This window comes from Gadus macrocephalus, chromosome 5 (genome assembly GCF_031168955.1).
Source record: "Gadus macrocephalus chromosome 5, ASM3116895v1".
Lineage (NCBI taxonomy): Eukaryota > Metazoa > Chordata > Actinopteri > Gadiformes > Gadidae > Gadus > Gadus macrocephalus.
Window position 1 is genome coordinate 17,572,657 of NC_082386.1, and position 19,356 is coordinate 17,592,012.

At 47.7% G+C, this 19,356-nt stretch overlaps 3 protein-coding genes across 4 annotated transcripts; all 3 read right to left on the bottom strand.

Annotated features, from left to right (window-relative positions):
• Positions 1-294: 294 nt before the first annotated feature.
• On the bottom strand, positions 295-5,472 carry srsf5a (serine and arginine rich splicing factor 5a). Its single transcript, XM_060051650.1, has 8 exons — positions 5,315-5,472; positions 4,895-5,030; positions 4,719-4,789; positions 4,377-4,493; positions 3,856-3,925; positions 2,353-2,426; positions 2,121-2,228; positions 295-1,573 (listed from the first exon to the last, which is right to left on the bottom strand). Exons 2-8 carry the CDS (start codon positions 5,018-5,020, stop codon positions 1,288-1,290), a joined length of 852 nt encoding a protein of 283 aa, XP_059907633.1. The 5' UTR covers positions 5,021-5,030; positions 5,315-5,472; the 3' UTR covers positions 295-1,287.
• Positions 5,473-5,996: 524 nt separating this feature from the next.
• On the bottom strand, positions 5,997-14,811 carry LOC132457380 (deubiquitinase DESI2). 2 transcript variants are annotated; one of them, XM_060051665.1, is made up of 5 exons: positions 13,711-14,811; positions 10,818-10,890; positions 10,071-10,164; positions 9,478-9,619; positions 5,997-8,694 (listed from the first exon to the last, which is right to left on the bottom strand). In XM_060051665.1, the coding sequence occupies exons 1-5, from the start codon at positions 13,747-13,749 to the stop codon at positions 8,314-8,316; spliced, it is 729 nt and encodes a 242-aa protein (XP_059907648.1). In that variant the 5' UTR covers positions 13,750-14,811; the 3' UTR covers positions 5,997-8,313. The 2 variants fall into 2 exon arrangements, with proteins under 2 accessions (XP_059907648.1, XP_059907649.1); XM_060051666.1 differs by lacking the exon at positions 13,711-14,811 and having other exon boundaries at positions 10,738-10,880.
• A 120-nt stretch (positions 14,812-14,931) lies between these two features.
• synj2bp (synaptojanin 2 binding protein) lies at positions 14,932-19,200 on the bottom strand. Its single transcript, XM_060051715.1, has 4 exons — positions 18,962-19,200; positions 18,158-18,294; positions 16,764-16,859; positions 14,932-16,325 (listed from the first exon to the last, which is right to left on the bottom strand). The coding sequence occupies exons 1-4, from the start codon at positions 19,023-19,025 to the stop codon at positions 16,173-16,175; spliced, it is 450 nt and encodes a 149-aa protein (XP_059907698.1). The 5' UTR covers positions 19,026-19,200; the 3' UTR covers positions 14,932-16,172.
• Positions 19,201-19,356: the final 156 nt, after the last annotated feature.

Consider the following 19,356-nt stretch of genomic DNA (forward strand, 5'->3'; position numbering starts at 1 on the left):
GAACTGTCGCCCACAAATGGTGTTCAAATTCGAGCTGAAACAATGAGTTCACTGACAAACCCAACCTTTACCCGTTTACCATAACCGGGTTGGTTGGCTAGCTTTAACCCTATCAGCTCGACGACTTCAGGCTCCACTGAGCCTCTCTTGGACGACATGCAAACTGCCTCAAGTTTGAAACCCGTGTACATTCTCATTGTCCACGGGGCGATCATGGCAACGGAAAAGGAGTAGTCTAAAACAAATGCAACAGCCTTCATCTATTCATTTCAGGGTGATAAAAAAGCAAGCCAGTTTAAAATTGGACCAAATTTTATTGAAGTGTTAATAAAACTCAAAATATTTACATTTCTTTTTCACCTTTATAAATGTTATTAGATTTGCATGTCAAGTTATCACTACTGTTGAAATGAGGTATAGTCAAGAGGGCCATTGGAGATGGTTTGAAATGTCCCAGGTCAAGATCATTCCGAAGTCCAGACGCAATGACAACCTTCATCTTTTGGAGCCCGCTAACAAAACAAAAAGGGCCTCTTTAATGTGAGCAGTCCAGAGAACGACTTGCACCGACACAAAAAACGGACTACATGACAGACATTAAAACCAGGTTTTTACTGTAAAAATATTGATAGACTGACACAGAAGAATTGAAAAGCCAAAAGGACGCCTACACCACGGCCAGTTCACACCCACAGACCGCAAACTGAATTTAAGTTAATGGAGCATGCAGTACTTCACATAAACAGGGCAGTGAATGTAAAAACAGAAAAATAAATCATTGTTAAGAGGACTCCAGGTGATTCATGGCCGACGGAGTCACAGCATGTGACCACATCACAACACCACTGCTGGGGGAGACTCACTTCACTCGCTGACTCTGGAGAGACGGACGCGCTCAGCCTAAAATTAAAAAAAAAAAAACTGAACTCAAGTGTTTGTCCAGAACCAAACAAAAAGGCCTACGCTAAACCAGACGAAACGACGCACCACTCAAGAGCTCCCGACACACGCTGGAGGGATTTTAAAGAGAAAAAGGAAAACAAACCATGAACAAAAAACGAAGCAACGACGTTACCGCAGAACAATGTTCAAGAGCATTTAGAGCGAACAGACTGCCTCCTTACAGAGGCCCTGCCCCGCCAGCCGGTCAGCGACCCGCACCGGATCAAAGGAGGGCCGGCCGCCTCCGTCGCCGGCTAACAGGGGTGGGGTCAGGGTGGTGGTGGTGTCCGTGCATCAGTCCGTTACGCTGTGGCGGCGGCGGCGGCGGTGGGGCCGGGCCCGCCATCAGTGCCGGCTGCCGGCCGACACCGAGCGCGAGCGGGAACGGGACGCCTGCTTGGTCTGGGCGGGCCGTGGGGAGCGAGAGCGGGACTTGGAGCGGGACTTGGAGCGAGACTTGGAGCGGGAGGGCGAGTGGGAGAGGGAGCGGGCCGCCGGCTTGCGGGAGGACTTGCGCTCCGGGGTGCGGCTGGGGGAGCGCGGGGAGCGGCTGCGGGGGCTGCGGGAACGCCGGCGGCTCGCGGAGCGGCTCTTGGAGCGGGAGTAGCTGCGGGAGCGGCTCTTGCTTTGGCTGTGGAGACAGGAAGGAGAGTGTTAAGGTTTACCCCTCGTCGGAACACATCGAGAACCCCCGACAACGCCAGGGGCAGGGCTTGATGCCCTCTGGGGAAACACCCACACTATGAGCGTGCGTAGGCCCAGCGTTGGAAGACAAATGTTTTGCCTGTATGCATGTGTATTACGGCACCCACTGCACTCCTGATCGTCCCTGGAAGGAGGGATCCCCACTCTGAATTCCTTCCTTGCTAATTTGGGGAGTGTTTCTTGACCTCAGGGGGGCTAGGGTCAGGGGGGTGTCATAAATATACGGCCTGTTAAGCCCTTTGAGACTGGACCTGTGATTAAGTGCTTTACAAATAAAATGTAACTTGAAACAATCCCCCAAATAGCACACATCTATTCAGAAATGTAGATGGGATTATGGTATACCTCTACTGTATTCTATTATTTTCTAGTGTATTACTGTACTTGACTGCTACTTTTGTCAACTTAATTAAATCGGCGTGCAATAACTCCACACGGGCGTCTATTTTGTGTAGCCCGGTCAGAATTCTCACCTCCTTCTGCGATCCTCAAAGATCTTCAGCTTTCGTCCGTTCAAATCTGTGCCATCCAGCTTGGAGATGGCATTCTTCAGGTCGCTGCGAGACGCAAACTCAACCACCCTGTGGGTATCGAAGCGAGAGCAACCCTGTGTTAGAACGCACACAACACCCCTTCCTCTTGGCAGAACACATGCGACCGTGAGGTGGGAAAGGAGCAGGTCTCTCCTGAAGGTCCACAACCTACCCTTCGTTTTTGTTGGTTCTGTGTGCATCCACAAAGGTGACTTCACCTACTTTCCTCATCAGGTCTTTCAGGTCCTGTTGGCGCAAAAAGGGGCAGACAGACGTTTAACGAAGGACCAAAACAAGTGACCGTCTAGTGTCATTGAAATCCTTTTCAAACCTGGTAAGAAAAACAAACAGGGCAGGCAACAGTTAACAGCGTTTACACCTGTACGTGTCAGGCCAATAGGTGGAGTGCTGTGTTTGTACTGAGAGTTTCCATCAGCCATTGGTACGTTGATGGGAAAGAAAATAAGTCCCAGTAATTGGGTCCTTAAATTTCAAATCTGCTTCAAGGTGATGGGTCAGATAAAAGGGGAGTGTCCTGCCATAGACCCAACACCTTATCTAGGTACCAGTGGGGTTCATCTATACTAGTTTCTATTCTTATGAAGTTTCAATGTGTACACTTAATGTAGGTCTACATGGGCCAACACAAAGGAAAGTGTTAAAAAAAAGGTATTCACAGGGCATTGATAATATATTTAGATATATAAACACACTATGGCTTAGTGGACAATCTTTTCAAGTCTATTTCTCAATTACAAATCTATCTGTGGCTAATCAATATTGGGTTCCCGCAAAGTACAGTGTAATTAATTAACTACTGTTAACTACCGTCCCTCCATCTACAGCCCTTCATATGTAGCTCCCCTACCCATCTACAGTTTTAACAGCCCAACCCCTTAAATAAAAAAGAAAATACCCCAATCACATGAGTTTTATTGCTACTTACCGTTCCATACCCAGGGGTAGATTAAAGCCTAGAGCCACGAGTCCACATAGAAAACCAATGGGGAACCAATGCAGTGTTAAGCCCTTGAGAAACGACCACGGCCTTCACCTGGGAATCCAGCCTCCACAAGCAAGGACCCACCAGAGAGCAAGGAGGACGGAGGAGAGGGGTGCGCGCCCCACTCCACACCCCCGACCAAGCTCCATCAGCAACAGAAAAAGACCCAAACGGGATGAAGGGGTTACAGCAGTCGTGGGGGAAGCCAGACCACAGAACCGCCAGACCTCCTTAAGCTACCGTATCCTGCGCTAGACCACTTTCACCCGCTAGGGGGCCCCGCCAAGACTTAGACCAGCAGCAACTGCGTGTAAGGAGAGGCACCAAATGGACACTATTCAGACAAACAGCCAGGAGAGGGCGCTATGCACTGCAGCCTCTCAAACGCGAGGGTGTGCATCATGCAGCTCCGAACAGACAAACCATATGAGAACAGCGGCTAAAAAAAAAAGAGCAGCCGTATTAACGGTGCCTTCTGTGAAAGAAACCACGGTCAAATTAGAGAACACTGAAGCTAAATTTGAATGTATTGTAATTATACTGAGTCTACTACATTGTTACAATGTGATTTAACAGGTTAACAAAGGCTGTTCATTGCATTTGGAAAGTACAGGGTTAGACAGATCAGATGGCAGTTAATATACATGGGAACAAACAGATTGAAATCCTCACCTGCCAGCTGATACGAGACGAGAGGTTCTCCACTATGAGCCTGTGGTCTGTACGCACAGGGGGGCCATACCTGACAAAAGAACAACAATTAGAGATGAGCTTGAGCCAGTGGCCAACAGGCCGGTTGCACAGCAGGACTAGACCCCCTTACAGTGGGATACCACAACTAAAAATAAATAGATTGTATAAGGTTTACAATTGAGTCATTAGCACGGCTAGTACCACCATGTCATGTAGCCATATGGGGTGCCGAAGATGTGTGCCGAATTATTGCAGTGTTAGGCTGAGCCCTAGTTTGCTTGCACTATCGGACGAAAGTCGTAACATTTTCAACACGCCTAACCCTAACAAAAGTAAGAAATTAGTATCCCAAGATGTCTTGAAGTAGACTACGGGTAACCTTAGCCTCACAATGAAGAGAAGGGGGAGGGGAACCAAGGATTAACCCGTAATACTGGTTCTGTGGGGGTTACCAAGAAACAGAAGGAGAGCCCACCATGAGGGGAAACCAAGATGCCTACCTGGATCCACTGCTGCGGGACTGACGCTGTTGGCTGAACCGTGGGGAGAAGCGGCTGGACCCTGGGCCGGCTCCGTCACCCCTTCCTTTCCTGGAACGAGCCAGCTCAATTGTGACCCTGAAGAAGTGAAAGGGGAAAAAGTTACACATTGGTGGACTTTTACCGAGCGTTAACCATTAAGAGCATCCAGGCGTGCCTGTAACGTGTCGACGCAGACGAATTTGATAAACTAGTACAAATAACGTTGGCCACAAGGGGACGCAATATAGAAATAATTGTTTTTTAATTTTTACTTGTAGTTCTTACTAATAAATAATATCTTTTTGTGAGTTCCATAAATACCTTTCACTGCACAATTCCTTTCCGTTCAACTCGTAAACCGCATCGTCGGCATCTCTGTGGTCGTCAAACTCCTGTTGAAACATTAGGATTAGTTCGAGCCATTTATAAAAAGGTCCATTGATTCGACGAGTTCAAAATAAAAACGTATCAGCTTAAAACAAAAACCAAAAACTTACCACAAATCCGAATCCATTTTTCAGGTTGATCTCCCGGATCCGTCCGTATCCTTTGAAGAACTTCTCCACGTCTCTCTCCCGGGCATGCGGGCTGAGGCGGCCGATGAACACACGACACCCGCTCATGTTGCACTGACTGGGGGAGAGACCACGCCGCTTCAGTACTGGTTCAGCCCCATATAATCAGCCGGCCGAAGGTTAATTTCAGAGCCGACGTTATTTTTACTTTGCACTCAACTGAACCCCGGCTAGTATTACTTTAGGAAGAAATGCAAACGAGGAGGTAGCGTTAGCTAGGTTAGCTAGTAGCATTTAGCTAGCGTCGAGTCAGCCTCGTTTTAGCCATCTATTTAAAACAATCACCCACAACATTTTAATCCATGTTGCTATACACGTATACAATCACAAACATATACTCACATAAGTTTCGTCTGGTGTTCTCTGCAGTGAGTTAAATCTGAGAGTGTGGTACAACTTCAGGGTTTGGTGGTTGGATCAAAATGGCGAGACCGTGCGAAGTACGAAACGGCAGTAGAGGAAGAGGAAGGGTTGCCAGGTTGGTTCACATCCGCTGTTTCGTCGCACCTAAATGTTCTCCAGACTAAATGGTACGATATAATTAAACACCTTTTAGATATTCTAAGGTAGTAATTATGTAACTAAATTAATATATATTAAGGCTACATTTCACAAAAATGACCCAAAGTGCGTTAATAAGTTGCTTCAGTAGTAACCCTAAAAAATCGACACGTCATATCGTGGTCATGGCAACCCAGCGGTACTACTTAGGAACCGAATTTACATTGAAAGCGAATTTACATTGTACCCTGTTGTGGCCTAATTAAGGACTATGTTTTTGGGAGTAAATCCTTACGTTAGTTGTGTTACTTGACAAAATCAGATGATGCATCTAATGTATTACTCTTTGGGAAGGGTTATATAGCCCTATTGTGTAGATGTATACAGTATGATATATGTAGGCCACTATTGGCCTATAACACATATTTTAACAGGATACAAAAGTAATTGATTGAATCAAAAAAGTTAATAACGTCCAATAAGTAGACAATGGTTTAAAAAAAAACACATATCTTGTCTCGACTAGGATATACAGAAAGTTTCATTGTTATTTGATTTGTCTGAATTTATTCTAATACAGCATACCGTTCAAAACTTTCTTGCATTAGGAAAGGAACATACATGGTTACGGATGTCACAATACAATGGAGATCAAAAGGTTTGTCTGGCTGTCAGTCGGTCCAAATGTTTTGAGCATGGAATACTGCAATCAATCCAAAGTGTAATCAATCATATTATTAAAAACCGTCAAATAAAACCATTATAAAACGCTAGACACATGATGAAATGTAACAGGACTTGACCGGTGATGAAAAAATAAATACATTAAAATAGATGGTTTACACATACATCCATAAACTAGACTTGTTATACACTTGTTAAGTTTGTTTGAATGGCCACGTATACCTTCCTGAGAGAGGGGTCGCGAGACTAAGGATAGCCCATGAATGGATTAATGTTTCAGATTTAACAACGTTAACACATGGCAATTCAATGATACACATGCTTGGAGATTTAAAAAGGCTGTACCGACAGCCTGCATTGAATCAGTAACACAAAACAACAAAAACAGTTGTCTGTACTGAAAAACAATGATTAATTCATTTTCTATTTCCATCTCATTTGGACAAATACAGCCGCAGACCGCAGACCAAGGGGGTTAAAGTTCAGCACCATATTGTTTAATACGAATTAAGTAATCAATATTGAATTAACATATCAAGAATTACAATAATTAAAGGTTTCATTTCTTTAAAGGGCCACTGTTCTTGATTCTAACTAAATAATATACACAGAAATATAATGGGCAGAATAATTCATGTTGAATCACATTATCCTTGTATAATGCTACCTGTATATAGCAGGTATGTAGGCCTTTTGTCAACAAATATAAAGCCATGATAGTGGAGTTTTGGGTGGAGAACCAATGTGATTAGGCTGAGCTCCACCCAGACACTTGGTGTAGAAGAACATTGCAGTAGTACAGGTCAGAACTGCATTTCAAACGGAGGAAGTTAGTAACACAGTTGTTGTTTTTGTTGTTGTAATATAAAGTTTCCTTCATTATAAAAGTTAAGAGCATCCACTGCTTTTTGAGAAAGTCAGGTTCTTGTTTATTGTCTATAGAGCTGCTTCGTTTTACATTGATTTGCTTCAAAATAAAAACCTCCTGTCCTCAAACCTCATCAACATGACTGTACTGAACATTTCCAGTTCCTCAATGACAGATAGAGGAACCAGAATAAATCAGACAGTGTTTGTAAAGGTTTAGAAATGGCTCAAAGTTTACATTACCCATCTACATTATAAATATTTTACGACCACAAACCTCTGTTTCCATTCATATATGGGGCCCCTAAGATGCTGACGGGCATGTTAAAGGCTAAAGAAGAGAGAGGAGCATGTTCAGGAATAAAGACTACATTTCCCATGATTCTCCATTGCATCTGGTTGCCATAAAGCTACTTCCATTGAAGTTTTTTACTGTCAAACGTATTGTTGGTCTGGAAATATAAACATGTGAGTCAGTGGGGATAATTACATGGAAATAACCATTAATTGTACATATGACTAGCTAGGCCCTCAGGGTCAATTCAGCTTATTTAAGTGGTCACTGGAAGGTCGGGTTTTAGACTCCAAGTCGACATGTACTGGGATCGATTCCCAAGTCTGCTCAAATCCTTCAGCAAGATGCCCTAACCCCTACCTGCTCATTAATGACCTTTACCTAAATCCACCGTCAAGAAGGTTTTGGGTTGAGGCATTGTCTAGCCGGGACGTTTGATAACTCTAGATGTTACTATTTCAGATTGTAAAAACAACAACGGCCCATCGGAAACCTCTTCAAGATGGGGGGGGGGGGGGGGGAGCATGGGTTAGTAGTATGAATACAAGGCCACGTAGAGGTTATCCAACAAGTATTGCCCGACTGCCAGCAGGTTAGGAGTTCCTGGTAGCCTGTGTCGTCTCAGCTAGCCAGAGGAGGTGGGAGGGGTGGTGGGTAAAAGGCTGACACGGGTGTAGAGGTTCATGGACAAATACTAAACACAACTACTAAGAAAAGGAGGAGGAGCCTGTTCAGCACCTTCTCAGCGCACCGCGGGGGTCCTGTCCGTCCGTCTGCCTGTCCGTCTCACAGCGCGGCGGTCCGGCCGCCTCGGGGGGGGGGGGGGGGGGGGGGGGGGTGTCTTGCTCCGCTCCGCTGATGAGGTCCAAGACGAGGTCTTCCTTCTGTTCTGTCCCCGCCTCCTTCCGCACCCGGAGGCGGGGCAGAGTGAGGTCAGGTGGTTGGTTGGTTCGGGGGTCGTACGGCGACCCGCGAGGCTGTCCTGTTCAGGAGGTCAGAGGTCGCCGGGGACCGCGGGGACGACGAGGAGGGGGGGGGGGGGGGGGGGGGGGGGGAGCGGAGAAGGAGCCGGAAGAGACGGGGCCGGGAAAGACCCGCCCCTCAGACGCGCGTTGTGGCGGCAGCTGTGGGAGGAGCCCGAGCCCGAGCCCGAGGCGGTGCCGCTGCCGCCGGCGCCCGTGGGGGAGGACGGCGAGGAGCGGTCCTCGTCGCTGGGGTCGCCGTGGCCGTCCTTGTGCAGGCCCATGCTGATGTGGCTCTGCAGCGCGGCCGGGGTCAGCCACTCCTTGGGCAGGCAGCTCTGGAGGAAGGGGATGCAGGAGCTGAAGTAGGCCAGCCGGTTCACCCAGCGGGGAACCTCGCGCCCGCACAGCAGCTGGAGGGACAGGAGACACGCAGACAGGAAGTAGAACCTCAAGGGGTTAAAGAATAGGAGACACACAGACAGGAAGTAGAACCTCAAGGGGTTAAAGAATAGGAGACACACAGACAGGAAGTAGAACCTCAAGGGGTTAAAGAACCGGAGACACACAGACAGGAAGTAGAACCTCAGGGGGTTAAAGAACCGGAGACACACAGACAGGAAGTAGAACCTCATGGGTTAAAGAAAAGGAGACACACAGACAGGAAGTGGAACCTCAAGGGGTTAAAGAATAGGAGACACACAGACAGGAACTAGAACCTCAGTGGGTTAAAGAACCGGAGACACACAGACAGGAAGTGGAACCTCAAGGGGTTAAAGAATAGGAGACACACAGACAGGAAGTAGAACCTCAGTGGGTTAAAGAACCGGAGACGCACAGACAGGAAGTAGAACCTCAAGGGGTTAAAGTCTTTAGGGAGTCTTCAGGCTTGAGGACAGTACAATGGGAAGATATTTTAACAATTTAGTTTAGCTTGCTTCAAGTCAAGATTAAGATTTTAAATGTTGTTCATTTTAAACTAATCCTGGTTCTAATTGTGTTGTTGCTCTTGTTTTGCAGATGCATGCAGTTTTGCAAAAAATAAAGTTTACCTGACTGAATGATCTATTTGTGCATGCGAATTTCGAAGCTATTGTTACTTCATGAACATTGTTACCTTATCTGGTTTAGGTATCTAGTGAACCTAAACTTCCACAGACAGAAAAGCAGAAGAGGAAGGCCGGGCCAGGACTGACCTCGGAGAGGGAGGAGGAGAAGTGGTTGCAGTTCTTGTGCATGAGGTGGTAGGCGTTCCCCTTGAACTCCTTCCCCAGCTCCTCCATGATCTTGTCCATGTCTTCCTCGGCGAAGTCCGTCGTGCCGAGCGCTATGGCCTCCCTGTTTACGAAACGCAAAAGCAATCACCAACCGGAGCAGTGGACCGCTCAGGGGCTCGGCCTTTAGGTCGGACCCCCGGTTCCTCTGAGCTGAAGTGCGTCGCTCAAGGAGTCCTCGAACGACGGCTCCCGACAAAACTAGAGACCGGATGGGCATCGTCGACCCCACCATCAGTGCATGAGTGTTAGTGTGCACCATCTGGTAATATCCCTCTGTACTATTACTACTATCAGAGACATCTTCTTACATTAAATACACAAGGTTGTGCAACACATGTCGTTAAGAAGCAGGCAGGTAAGGGGACCTCGGTCCACGACGGCTACAGGTAGGCTTTGAGGACATTGGGGATTGAACCCACGACCTTTCAGCGGAGAGATAAGCCACTACACCACGCCGCCCTGAGGGTGACTGTGTGTAGACCAGCGGGTGTAAGGGGGGGGGGGGGACTCACTTGAACTTGAAGGTCTCTCCCAGCTCGCTGGCGTTCCCGGGATTTATCTCGAAGATACCGCTGAACGGGTACGGATGCCCGCCGTACGCGAACTCTACGTTTGGGGAGCAGAAGGTCGGAGACACGGGGGGGGGTCAGCGCTGCGTAGGACGGCGGTCTCTGCCGACCCCAGGTCTGATGGTTCGACATTGCCCCGAGGAGGGACTCTGTTTCACGCCCAGGTGTCAGGGCAGTGAGTCATAAGAAGCCAATTTCAAAATCTGCCCGCTGGTGACATCAGCGAGTGGGGTTGTGTACAACACTATGTGATGGATCGACCCCCAGGCATACCAGTGGGTTAAAGTCCACTGGGTAGGCCGTTAACATGATTTATCTGTCTGGGTGGACCCTCCCACTTGTGATGTCCCCAGGAGATACACTTTGAAATCAGCCTCGCCCTTGGTGATAAAACAGAGGCCCTTTAAGGCATCATCCATGACATATGCAAATAATACATGTTATTTACATTTCATACTGATAACTGATTGCACAAACTGTATGTGGGAAGGAATTTGCATGGAGAAAATTAAATTCAAGTTATTAAGAAAAGTTCTCTGACCTAGTCAGGCTCTGAGAAACACAATGGCCGTTACATAATCACCCACAATAACACACTGTGATGACTCACTGATGACTCCATCATTGGATGGCATCATGTCTGTCAAACCACGGCTCTAGCCCCAACATGTCCGCCGCCGCGGTCCTTACCTCGGCCGTAGATCTCGATCCCGGAGTGGAAGACCCCAATGCCCAGGTTGGAGGTATACTCGTTGATCCAGTACTAAGGCAACGGAGAAAGGACAGACAGAAAAACGAGAGGTCAACACACAGTATAGATCGGTTTGGAACAGGGAATTAATTCACCGCAATGTATTTTTTGATATCAAAGAGAGTGTGCTAATGCACAGGCAGCATACATCATTGATTTTCATTCATTGATTTAGCTTAGCAGACGCTTTTATCCAAAGCGAGGATAAACAATCAAAACATCATCAGTCATCAGTCGTTGGAGCTGGGAACCTAGGAGCTGCACTGCAACGTTTCCCTGGCAACCACATATGGGTGCAGGATGGCTGCAGGTTTATTCATTAATTAATTGAGTCTATACCACACTAGTATACTTTGTGTGTGTGTGTGTGTGTGTGTGTGTGTGTGTGTGTGTGTGTGTCTGTGTCTGTCTGTGTGGGCGTGTGTCCTCCAAGCAGTACAGTACACACGCACTTCATCTTGAATACTTTCATGGGCCGAAAGCATCGAATCGTCTTTCGGTCTTTTCTACACTCGTCAACGCTAACCGCTGATGCTTACAGATTAACAGGAAACAGGAAGTCACTCAAGGAACCACACAGTGTTACTTCCCGCCAGTAGCTTGCACCTGCTAACCCATCTGACCCCGGGTCCAATACCCCTCCGGCCTGCGTTAAAGGACCGACGTTAAAAGCTATCCATGCACGGCCAGCCGTCAATAATTAATCACAGAACAAGATTGCTGCCTCACAATTATCCTGACCAATGCCGTCACCCCTTTGGAGTGGCTGCTACCCAGCGGGGGGGGGGGGGGGGGGCTGAGTGCAGCGGGGGGGGGGGGGCTGACAGCCCCTAGAGAGCATTGTGCATTGTGCTGCGTACAGTGTCGTGTTTCATGCGTCTTCTGACAGAGGAACTGGCCCCCCGTGTGCTGCCCCCTGACCCACCAACGTCTTCAGGGTACAAAAGAAGAAGTCTGGGATCTCGAACATGACAACGAAACTCTCCCCTGAAACCCGCCGTGTTCCTCTTCCTCCCAGCTCAGCACTCTGCTGTGGACATCACCCGTCGCTCTCCCTCCTGTCACATCTCAAGTGTCTGTTCCGGCTGGTATTTGACGGAATGCCAGCCCCCCCCCCCCCCCCCCCCCCCCCATGTGACCATGTGACCGGCACACCCACGCAACATTCCAGCGGCCGGGCAGAGATGCCAGAGCGTCACTGGAGCGACGGCATGATTTCAGAGGCGAGGCCGCCCAGACCCGTCTGTCTGCGCTGTAGCGCCGGAGAGCGTTGGCGCCACTCGGCGAGGCCCTCCTCCCCTGTGTCTCTGACGGTGGATTCAGACGCAGGTCATCAAGGGGGGAGGTACGGCGGGTCGGGATGCCTGGCTCAAGGGTGCAAATGCAAGACGAAGCGTCTACTAAATGCCCGGAATGTAAATGTGAGGCCGACTGTTCGACTGTGGACGTCGGGGATCAAACCCGTTCCCTTCCGGCCTCGGGGCTAATCAACCTCCCCGCCAAACGACCCTGCCCCTGCAGCTCGTCTGCGCTCTCTGGTAAAACGCCGAGAGGCAGATATGGTCCACTTCCTGTGTCGTTTTGTCTACGAAGCCCGAAAGCGGCAGTGTGCCTCAGCCCGGACTCCCTGCGGAGCCACACTGAAACCCGACCCCCTCAGCTGTCTGCTGGGGGCCTCCTCTAGGTCCTCATCTCAGAGGCTACTTGAAGATATCTGTGTGTGTGTGTGTGTGTGTGTGTGTGTGACACCATCTGCAGGAAGTATGGTTTGTGTGTGTGAGTGTGCATTTCAATGTGTGTGAGACTATGTGCATGCCGTTTGTGCTTCTGTTTTTGAGACTGTGTGTGTGTGTGTGTGTGTGTGTGTGTGTGTGTGTGTGTGTGTGTGATACAGTTAGTCATTATTAATTCCAGCACGCAATCATAGTAATATTTAACCGTAGTCTCCCAGACCATCACTGAAGCGTGTACACATCGATATAGGCATGCACCAACTCCCAACTTCTTTCAAAATTTGTGCTTTTGGAATCAAATGTAAGTTTCTTAAAATGCAACATTTGAGAAATAGTGGTAAATAATGCGGCTAAGTCGACTTGGTAGTACATTATTCACATGTGTGGAGCATGTAGTGGGCGCCTGAACGATGGGCCTCGTCTGTGTTCCGTCCGTGGGGGTGATCACGCGAGATCGTGGGACTCAGATCACACACTTGAAAACGGCCAGCTTTTGTGGCAGACGAGAATAATTTGAAATTGAAAAAAACGACGACTGTTCACACCCAATGCGCCTGCGTCGAAGACAACTTTACACACTGTTGTGACGCGTATGCAACATTAACAATGACAAAAAATAATAATAATAACAAAGGGTGTTATTTGGTTATGATCCGTGTCGAGAAATTCTGTGGAGGGGAGGCCCTATGCATTCACCCCGCTGGTCAGCGGAACTATCTTGGATTGGAAGATATAAAAAATGTAAGCCTAAAGGCAGGCGATTAAATATAAGTTATAGACAGGGGATTTAGATAGCCCTGTCATGGCTGCAGATTACTCCGTCAGGACGTTATGTCCCACTGGGGGCCAGCGGTGTATCATTCTCTGTAGTGTATCTGATCTCGGATCAGATATGATGGACAGGGCGCCGAGGCGTCGATTTGGTTGGAGTGTATTGTGGAGGGTTAAGTGATGGTGTACTGTGTACACCGTAGAACAATGTCAAGACACTAGGAATAACTACGCTTGGCGTGCAACCGTGTTTTGCACACTTTTTAAGCCCACACCGACTACCCTTCATGCATTGTATTCATTAAAGCGGAGGAGGACCGTTGCTTACCATGTCATACACATTAAGGATCACAGGTTCATTTGCCATGGTTTAAACCTGAGAGGATAAGGCGAGCGTCCTGTAGCCTACGTGTCGTAGTAGTTTCAGCACCTTGGTGGCCCCGCACTAAACAACAAGTCTAGCGGACAGCGCGGACATCAGAGACCGCTCTACAGCAGCCCTCTCTCGGTCAGTGGAGGCAAGCAGCCCCCTTCCCCCCCGAAAGGGAAGTTGTTTTTCCAGAATAATGTCCGAAGAAATGAGAATTACAAGTGTTTACAAAAAAAATCATGCCCGGCGATATGTCACAATCAATTTAGCTCCACAAAAAAAATCGAAAAGCCCTGAAATCAAATCCCAGCAGAGCGCATCGAGCGGCTGGAGACTGCGGCCCACCGCCCGCTGCCAGAAACCGGGGAGTCTGTTCAGAACAGATTGATGGTAGCTGGGGGGGGGGGGTAGTTCGCAGAAAGAAAACTAAGACTCCTCAAAAAATTTGAATGGACGAAGCGATCAGAGGCAGCAGCAGTGAGCGATGGAAAAACTTGATCCTTAGGGCAGGGTAGGCCTCAAACGACTCGGTCAAATCGAAGACAGAGATCACATTGGCCGATATCACTCTCCTCTCATGGGCGTCCACGGCGGGGGGAAGGCAGCTGGAGCGAACCCATCGACCACTAGCCATTTTTCAGGCAAAAAACGCCACAGCGAGGGAAGCAGCAGTCACGGAGGATGCTGGAGCCATGTTGACACAATACGGAGGTTTACATCCGCCGAGTTAGCAGCATCTCCCGTGGACGGTAGTCCGTAGCCGCTCTCTCCACTCGCTTCTGTTGGCATCAATTTCTTTCAAAGTCGCCGCGGTGAATATCCGCGTAACGGGACCGAATATACCGGAGTAGTGTTTCGTTAAAAATATTATTTTTATTTAACAATGTTCCGATCAGTTTAATCGCTCAAGAGTTACACGGCGACGAACACCGCTGCCCTATCCCTCAGCGAATGAGAGCACACTGAAGGGGGAAGCATTTGATTACATCAGTCACCTCTGTGGCAACATCCTCCAATAACCGATGTCGAAAACGATGCGCGTATGTGGATCCGGATCGGCTGTGAGTCAGTAACACAATAACCTCAAATTAAAAATAATCGGAAATAACAACAATCATTCTTCCCCCCCCCCCCCCACACACACACACGCAAAGTATAGATACACCAAAGTACAAATAAGAGAATTCAACATGAATTTTAATAGGTGCTTGGTCCTCAAACACATAGTATTTGCATAATTTAATGATTCTGATCTTTCATCCTGGCATACGTTTACATACTCACTATCTCATCCAGCACGGCCAAACGAAATGTATTTACACACTAGAGCTATGTTAAACCCAAGACATCCACCTCACACTGACTGATCATGAACAAAAGCAATCATGGCAATTAACCCCCTCATCAAAAACACCCGCTGGGCTTTCTAGGCAATGACAGAATGATTTGAGACCGTGGTTATAGTGCAAAACAACGAGTCGGTGGTGTTTTTCTTAGATTGAGAACTTTTGTTTCCCAACCGCAATGGTGAAAATATAAAGTATTTAGCTGCGGTCAATCAATCGAACCACCTGACCTCCGTCACCCAATCAACACGTGACTTTCTTCATTGCCACCAATTAGCGTCGGTATGCAAAATATTCGGCAGACAACGACGGGGTTCAATTAACAAATAACACCATCAGTGACTGTGTTCCATTGAACGCGACCATTTCTACGCATCCCATGAGCCAACCAGACAAACCTGTACAGAATGGAAACAAGGCAATCAGAGTCCATTAAATATAGCAGTTCACCTCTCTTCCCTCATGACGCAATACATGAAGCGGCACTTATATGGCTTTTGTTGTTTCGTTTGACAAATATGCACATGGAAATCACACCCCGTTTTCTTTTTTTTTTAAACACACACAACCTGGGTGGGGAGAGAAACATGGCCGCCTGCGGGCTGTGATTGGTCACTGATGTGAAAAGGCGCTGTGGATGAACAGTGATGTGAATTGGTATCTCACACACACACACACACACACACACACACACACACACACAGGGGGGTGGCATTGAAATGTCGGGTGCTATGCGGTGACCTTTGACCTACGCTAATTACGAAGGAATCCTTGTAGTGCATGGGCTACATTAGTCGTCTCCCCTTCGTAGAACGACGTCAGGCGCCATGTTTGGCGGCGGCGGCGATCACACCTCTACGATTACGGCGTGTAACATATACATAAATACAGGTACATATACATATGCAAAACAAGGGGCAGGCACCGGCTACCTTCATATCTACCAACACCCCCAAACAAAGGATGGTTCTACGTCTCGTTAGGTTACTGTGTTAATCGTTTCCCGTGTGGTCCGGGTAAAGTGTCTCGGCCAGGGGTATAAAAGAGGGGGCGGTAGTGGGGGGGTGTCTTTGGTTAAAAGGGCCTCCGGAGGGTCGGCTGGAAGCGCAGGTAGAGGAGGGCCATCAGGGCGGCCGCGCCCAGAACCCCCACCAGCACGCCCAGAGCGGGCAGCGCTGAGTCCCCCCCCGCATCCGGGCTGGAGGGGCCGTTCCTGTGGGGCGGGTGCTGGGACACACACACACACACACACACACACACACACACACACACACACACACACACACACACACACACACACACACACACACACACACACACACACACACACACACACACACACACACACACACACACACACACACACGTAATGAATAGACGATTATTTAAAAAAAAAAAGTATCAATAACCGTTAAAACAACGTAGCTGATGAAAATGTATGTTGCTCTAACGGTTAATGTTGCTTTCAAAATAAGTGCGTAAATTAAGTTCCAGGGCGTACAACGTACAATAAGTGTGCAGGAGGGGTGTAGGGGTAATGGGGAGCAAAGGGGGCAGGCTGTGCAGAGTCTACGGGAACTCTGAACAGGGTCCAGATGTAACGCTTCATAACCATGTGCGAACAGGCCGAATCCGGATTGAGATCTGATCTGATGCGAGGCTGACCTTCTTCTGGACCTGCAGCAGGATGTCCTCGCCGGCGCTCCGGAACAGGTCCACCGCCACTCCGTGGTTACAGTTCTCCAGCTTGTTCCCGTTTATCTACAGACCCAGTAAACACGATGAGGAAGACTCCGTTAGAACATGATGAAGAGGACTCTGTTAAAACACGTGACTCCAAGGGGGGGGGGGGGGAAAGAACAGGAGCATTTTGCCGAGCAAATGCACTAATGCCGAGCAAATGCACTAATTTCCTTCCGTTCGTGCAGTACCCCTTAAGGACCACTAGTCAGCGCCATAGTACCTGCTGAAACCAGCGACTCCAACTGGCTGCAAAAAACACATTTCCTTTGTAAAGTTTCACTGTGTTTTTTATTCATGATTTACGGTCCAGTCTTGCGTCCTAGATTAACAGTCTTTATCCATCCGTAATGCAAACTGTAATTCCCATAACCATTTAAAAACAGGGATATCTTCAAAGTGCTTTTAGCCTGTATTGTATTTTATTTTTCTAAAGGGTTTTATTACACTGTCGATTGAAATAATACGTGCCATTGTATTTTAGGAGATACCTTAAAAGGTTATCCAACCATAAAAACACAAAGGCAGTATCTAAAGTACCGCTGGCCTCAGGGACCGAGATGCAAATTCATATCAGTGAAGCACATAAAGATTATCAGCTGTGGTACCAATCTATCAAGATAGGGTTACAGACTGAACAGAATTCCAGATACCAACCCTGTGGCCACAGTCTTGACCTGTATGTTACGATGTGTTAACTGTGGTGATGTGTGATTATATAGCACAGGTAGTCTTGACCTTTCTTCAGCTGAGGTGTGGAATTTAGAAAAGTATTTGGATATCTGTTGTAGTGGTTATGGCCAACTGCTAATAAATGAATATACGATAATAACGTAGCTTGCATTTGTTATTCCTAAGGCTTCTGTAGCATAAGCACACCATTAAGGTGTTTCTGATAATACACTTTCCTGCCTCCTCCCAGCCTAAGTTATGTTGTTACTTAGGTCACTGTGGAAGACAGTGTAATGACCCTTGGGCCTAAAGGTTCACACAACTACACGCGGTATACTATAAAAGTGAACCACAACATGGAAAAGGTTTACCCCCGAATCAAATCTTCACTGTCAAGCCTCGAATCATCACAAGATTCTGCTGAATCTTCTCGATTTCATTGATGACACAACACAGACCAACGACAGACCTCTGTGAACCAGGACCTCCACATCAGCACAAACATGGACTTTCTAGGTGCCCAGTCATCTGGGCGGTTGCTACCATCAATAATGAAACAACCTCGGTTCATTGACTTCCTGCGTGTCGGCAGCCCTGTTTACTCTAACATTAGCACCACCACGACAAGAGATTGTGTTTCCACTCACCGCCAGGATCTTGTCTCCCTCTTCTAGTCTTCCGTCCAGTGCTGCCGCGCCGTTCTCTTTGATTTTACACACATAGATGCCGTTGTCGTTGACCACATATTGCTGGTCCACTCCTCCGACTATGTTGAAGCCCAGGCCTGAGGAATCACACACACACGCACTTGATGATCGGAGAACGAGAAAGACATTCTAATCTTGGTAGTTACGGGTCTTTATGACTTTAACCCCAACTCGGCAAAGCCAGATAATATAAAGTATTTATCTAATTTTGTCAAAGTTCAAGCTGTCCGAATATTGCAGAGGAGTATAGACGTAACAAAATATTGATACGAAGCGCGTTTTATAACGACTGACTTGCGCTACGAAAATAACAATATAAATTGTTACACACGCAATTTCACATGCAACATTGGGAAGGCTACATAAGCAATGTGCGTGCCTCTGTCGCCAACGACGTGACAGTGGGACATGTGTACACTAACATGGTTAACATGAGAAGGCTTGCCTTCTTCTGATCTACTGAGGAGAAATCATGGCAACGTCATTGCAAAACCCAAAGTTTCCTGTCACCCGATGGGGCCTTCAAATATCTCGAAAAGTGGACATTTTGGAGATGCCCAACGCACATTTTATTGTATCATAGACATGGCATTAGCAGCGACCGCTGTTTCTCCAAAGTCCATCTGTGAAGATTATTCAACCTTTTGCATGGTTCTATTTAAAAGAGGGATTTGGAGGCTGGAGGCTACAGCGGCTAAGTAGCTTCTAGCTGTGGTATTTCATTGAAGGAGTTTTCAATCTTACCGGAAGGTCCCCGCTTGAGCTGGATGTCCACCACGTTGGCGACGAAGTGCGTCGAGCCATTCATGTTTAAAATAGGGTACAGTGAATATTTTGTTACACTCCTGTGTATCCGAAGATGGGGGGGGGGGGGACAAACTATTTTTTCCCCCTCATGCAGTACTTCTGATCGATCGCTTCGCTTTCGGTTTTGTCTGCTGGCTGGATGTCTTCTTCCCCCGCGCAGTCTGCAGGGATCGTACCGCCCCCTGCCGTTGAGACGCGGCACTTCTTATTTTAGATGGGTGACCTATTACTGAACCAAGGAGCATGGAGCATGGATCAAGGAGCATGGAGAAAAGACCAAGGAGCATGGATACAATAATACAATAAGGTTGCAATCCGTGGCACGTTTAGAA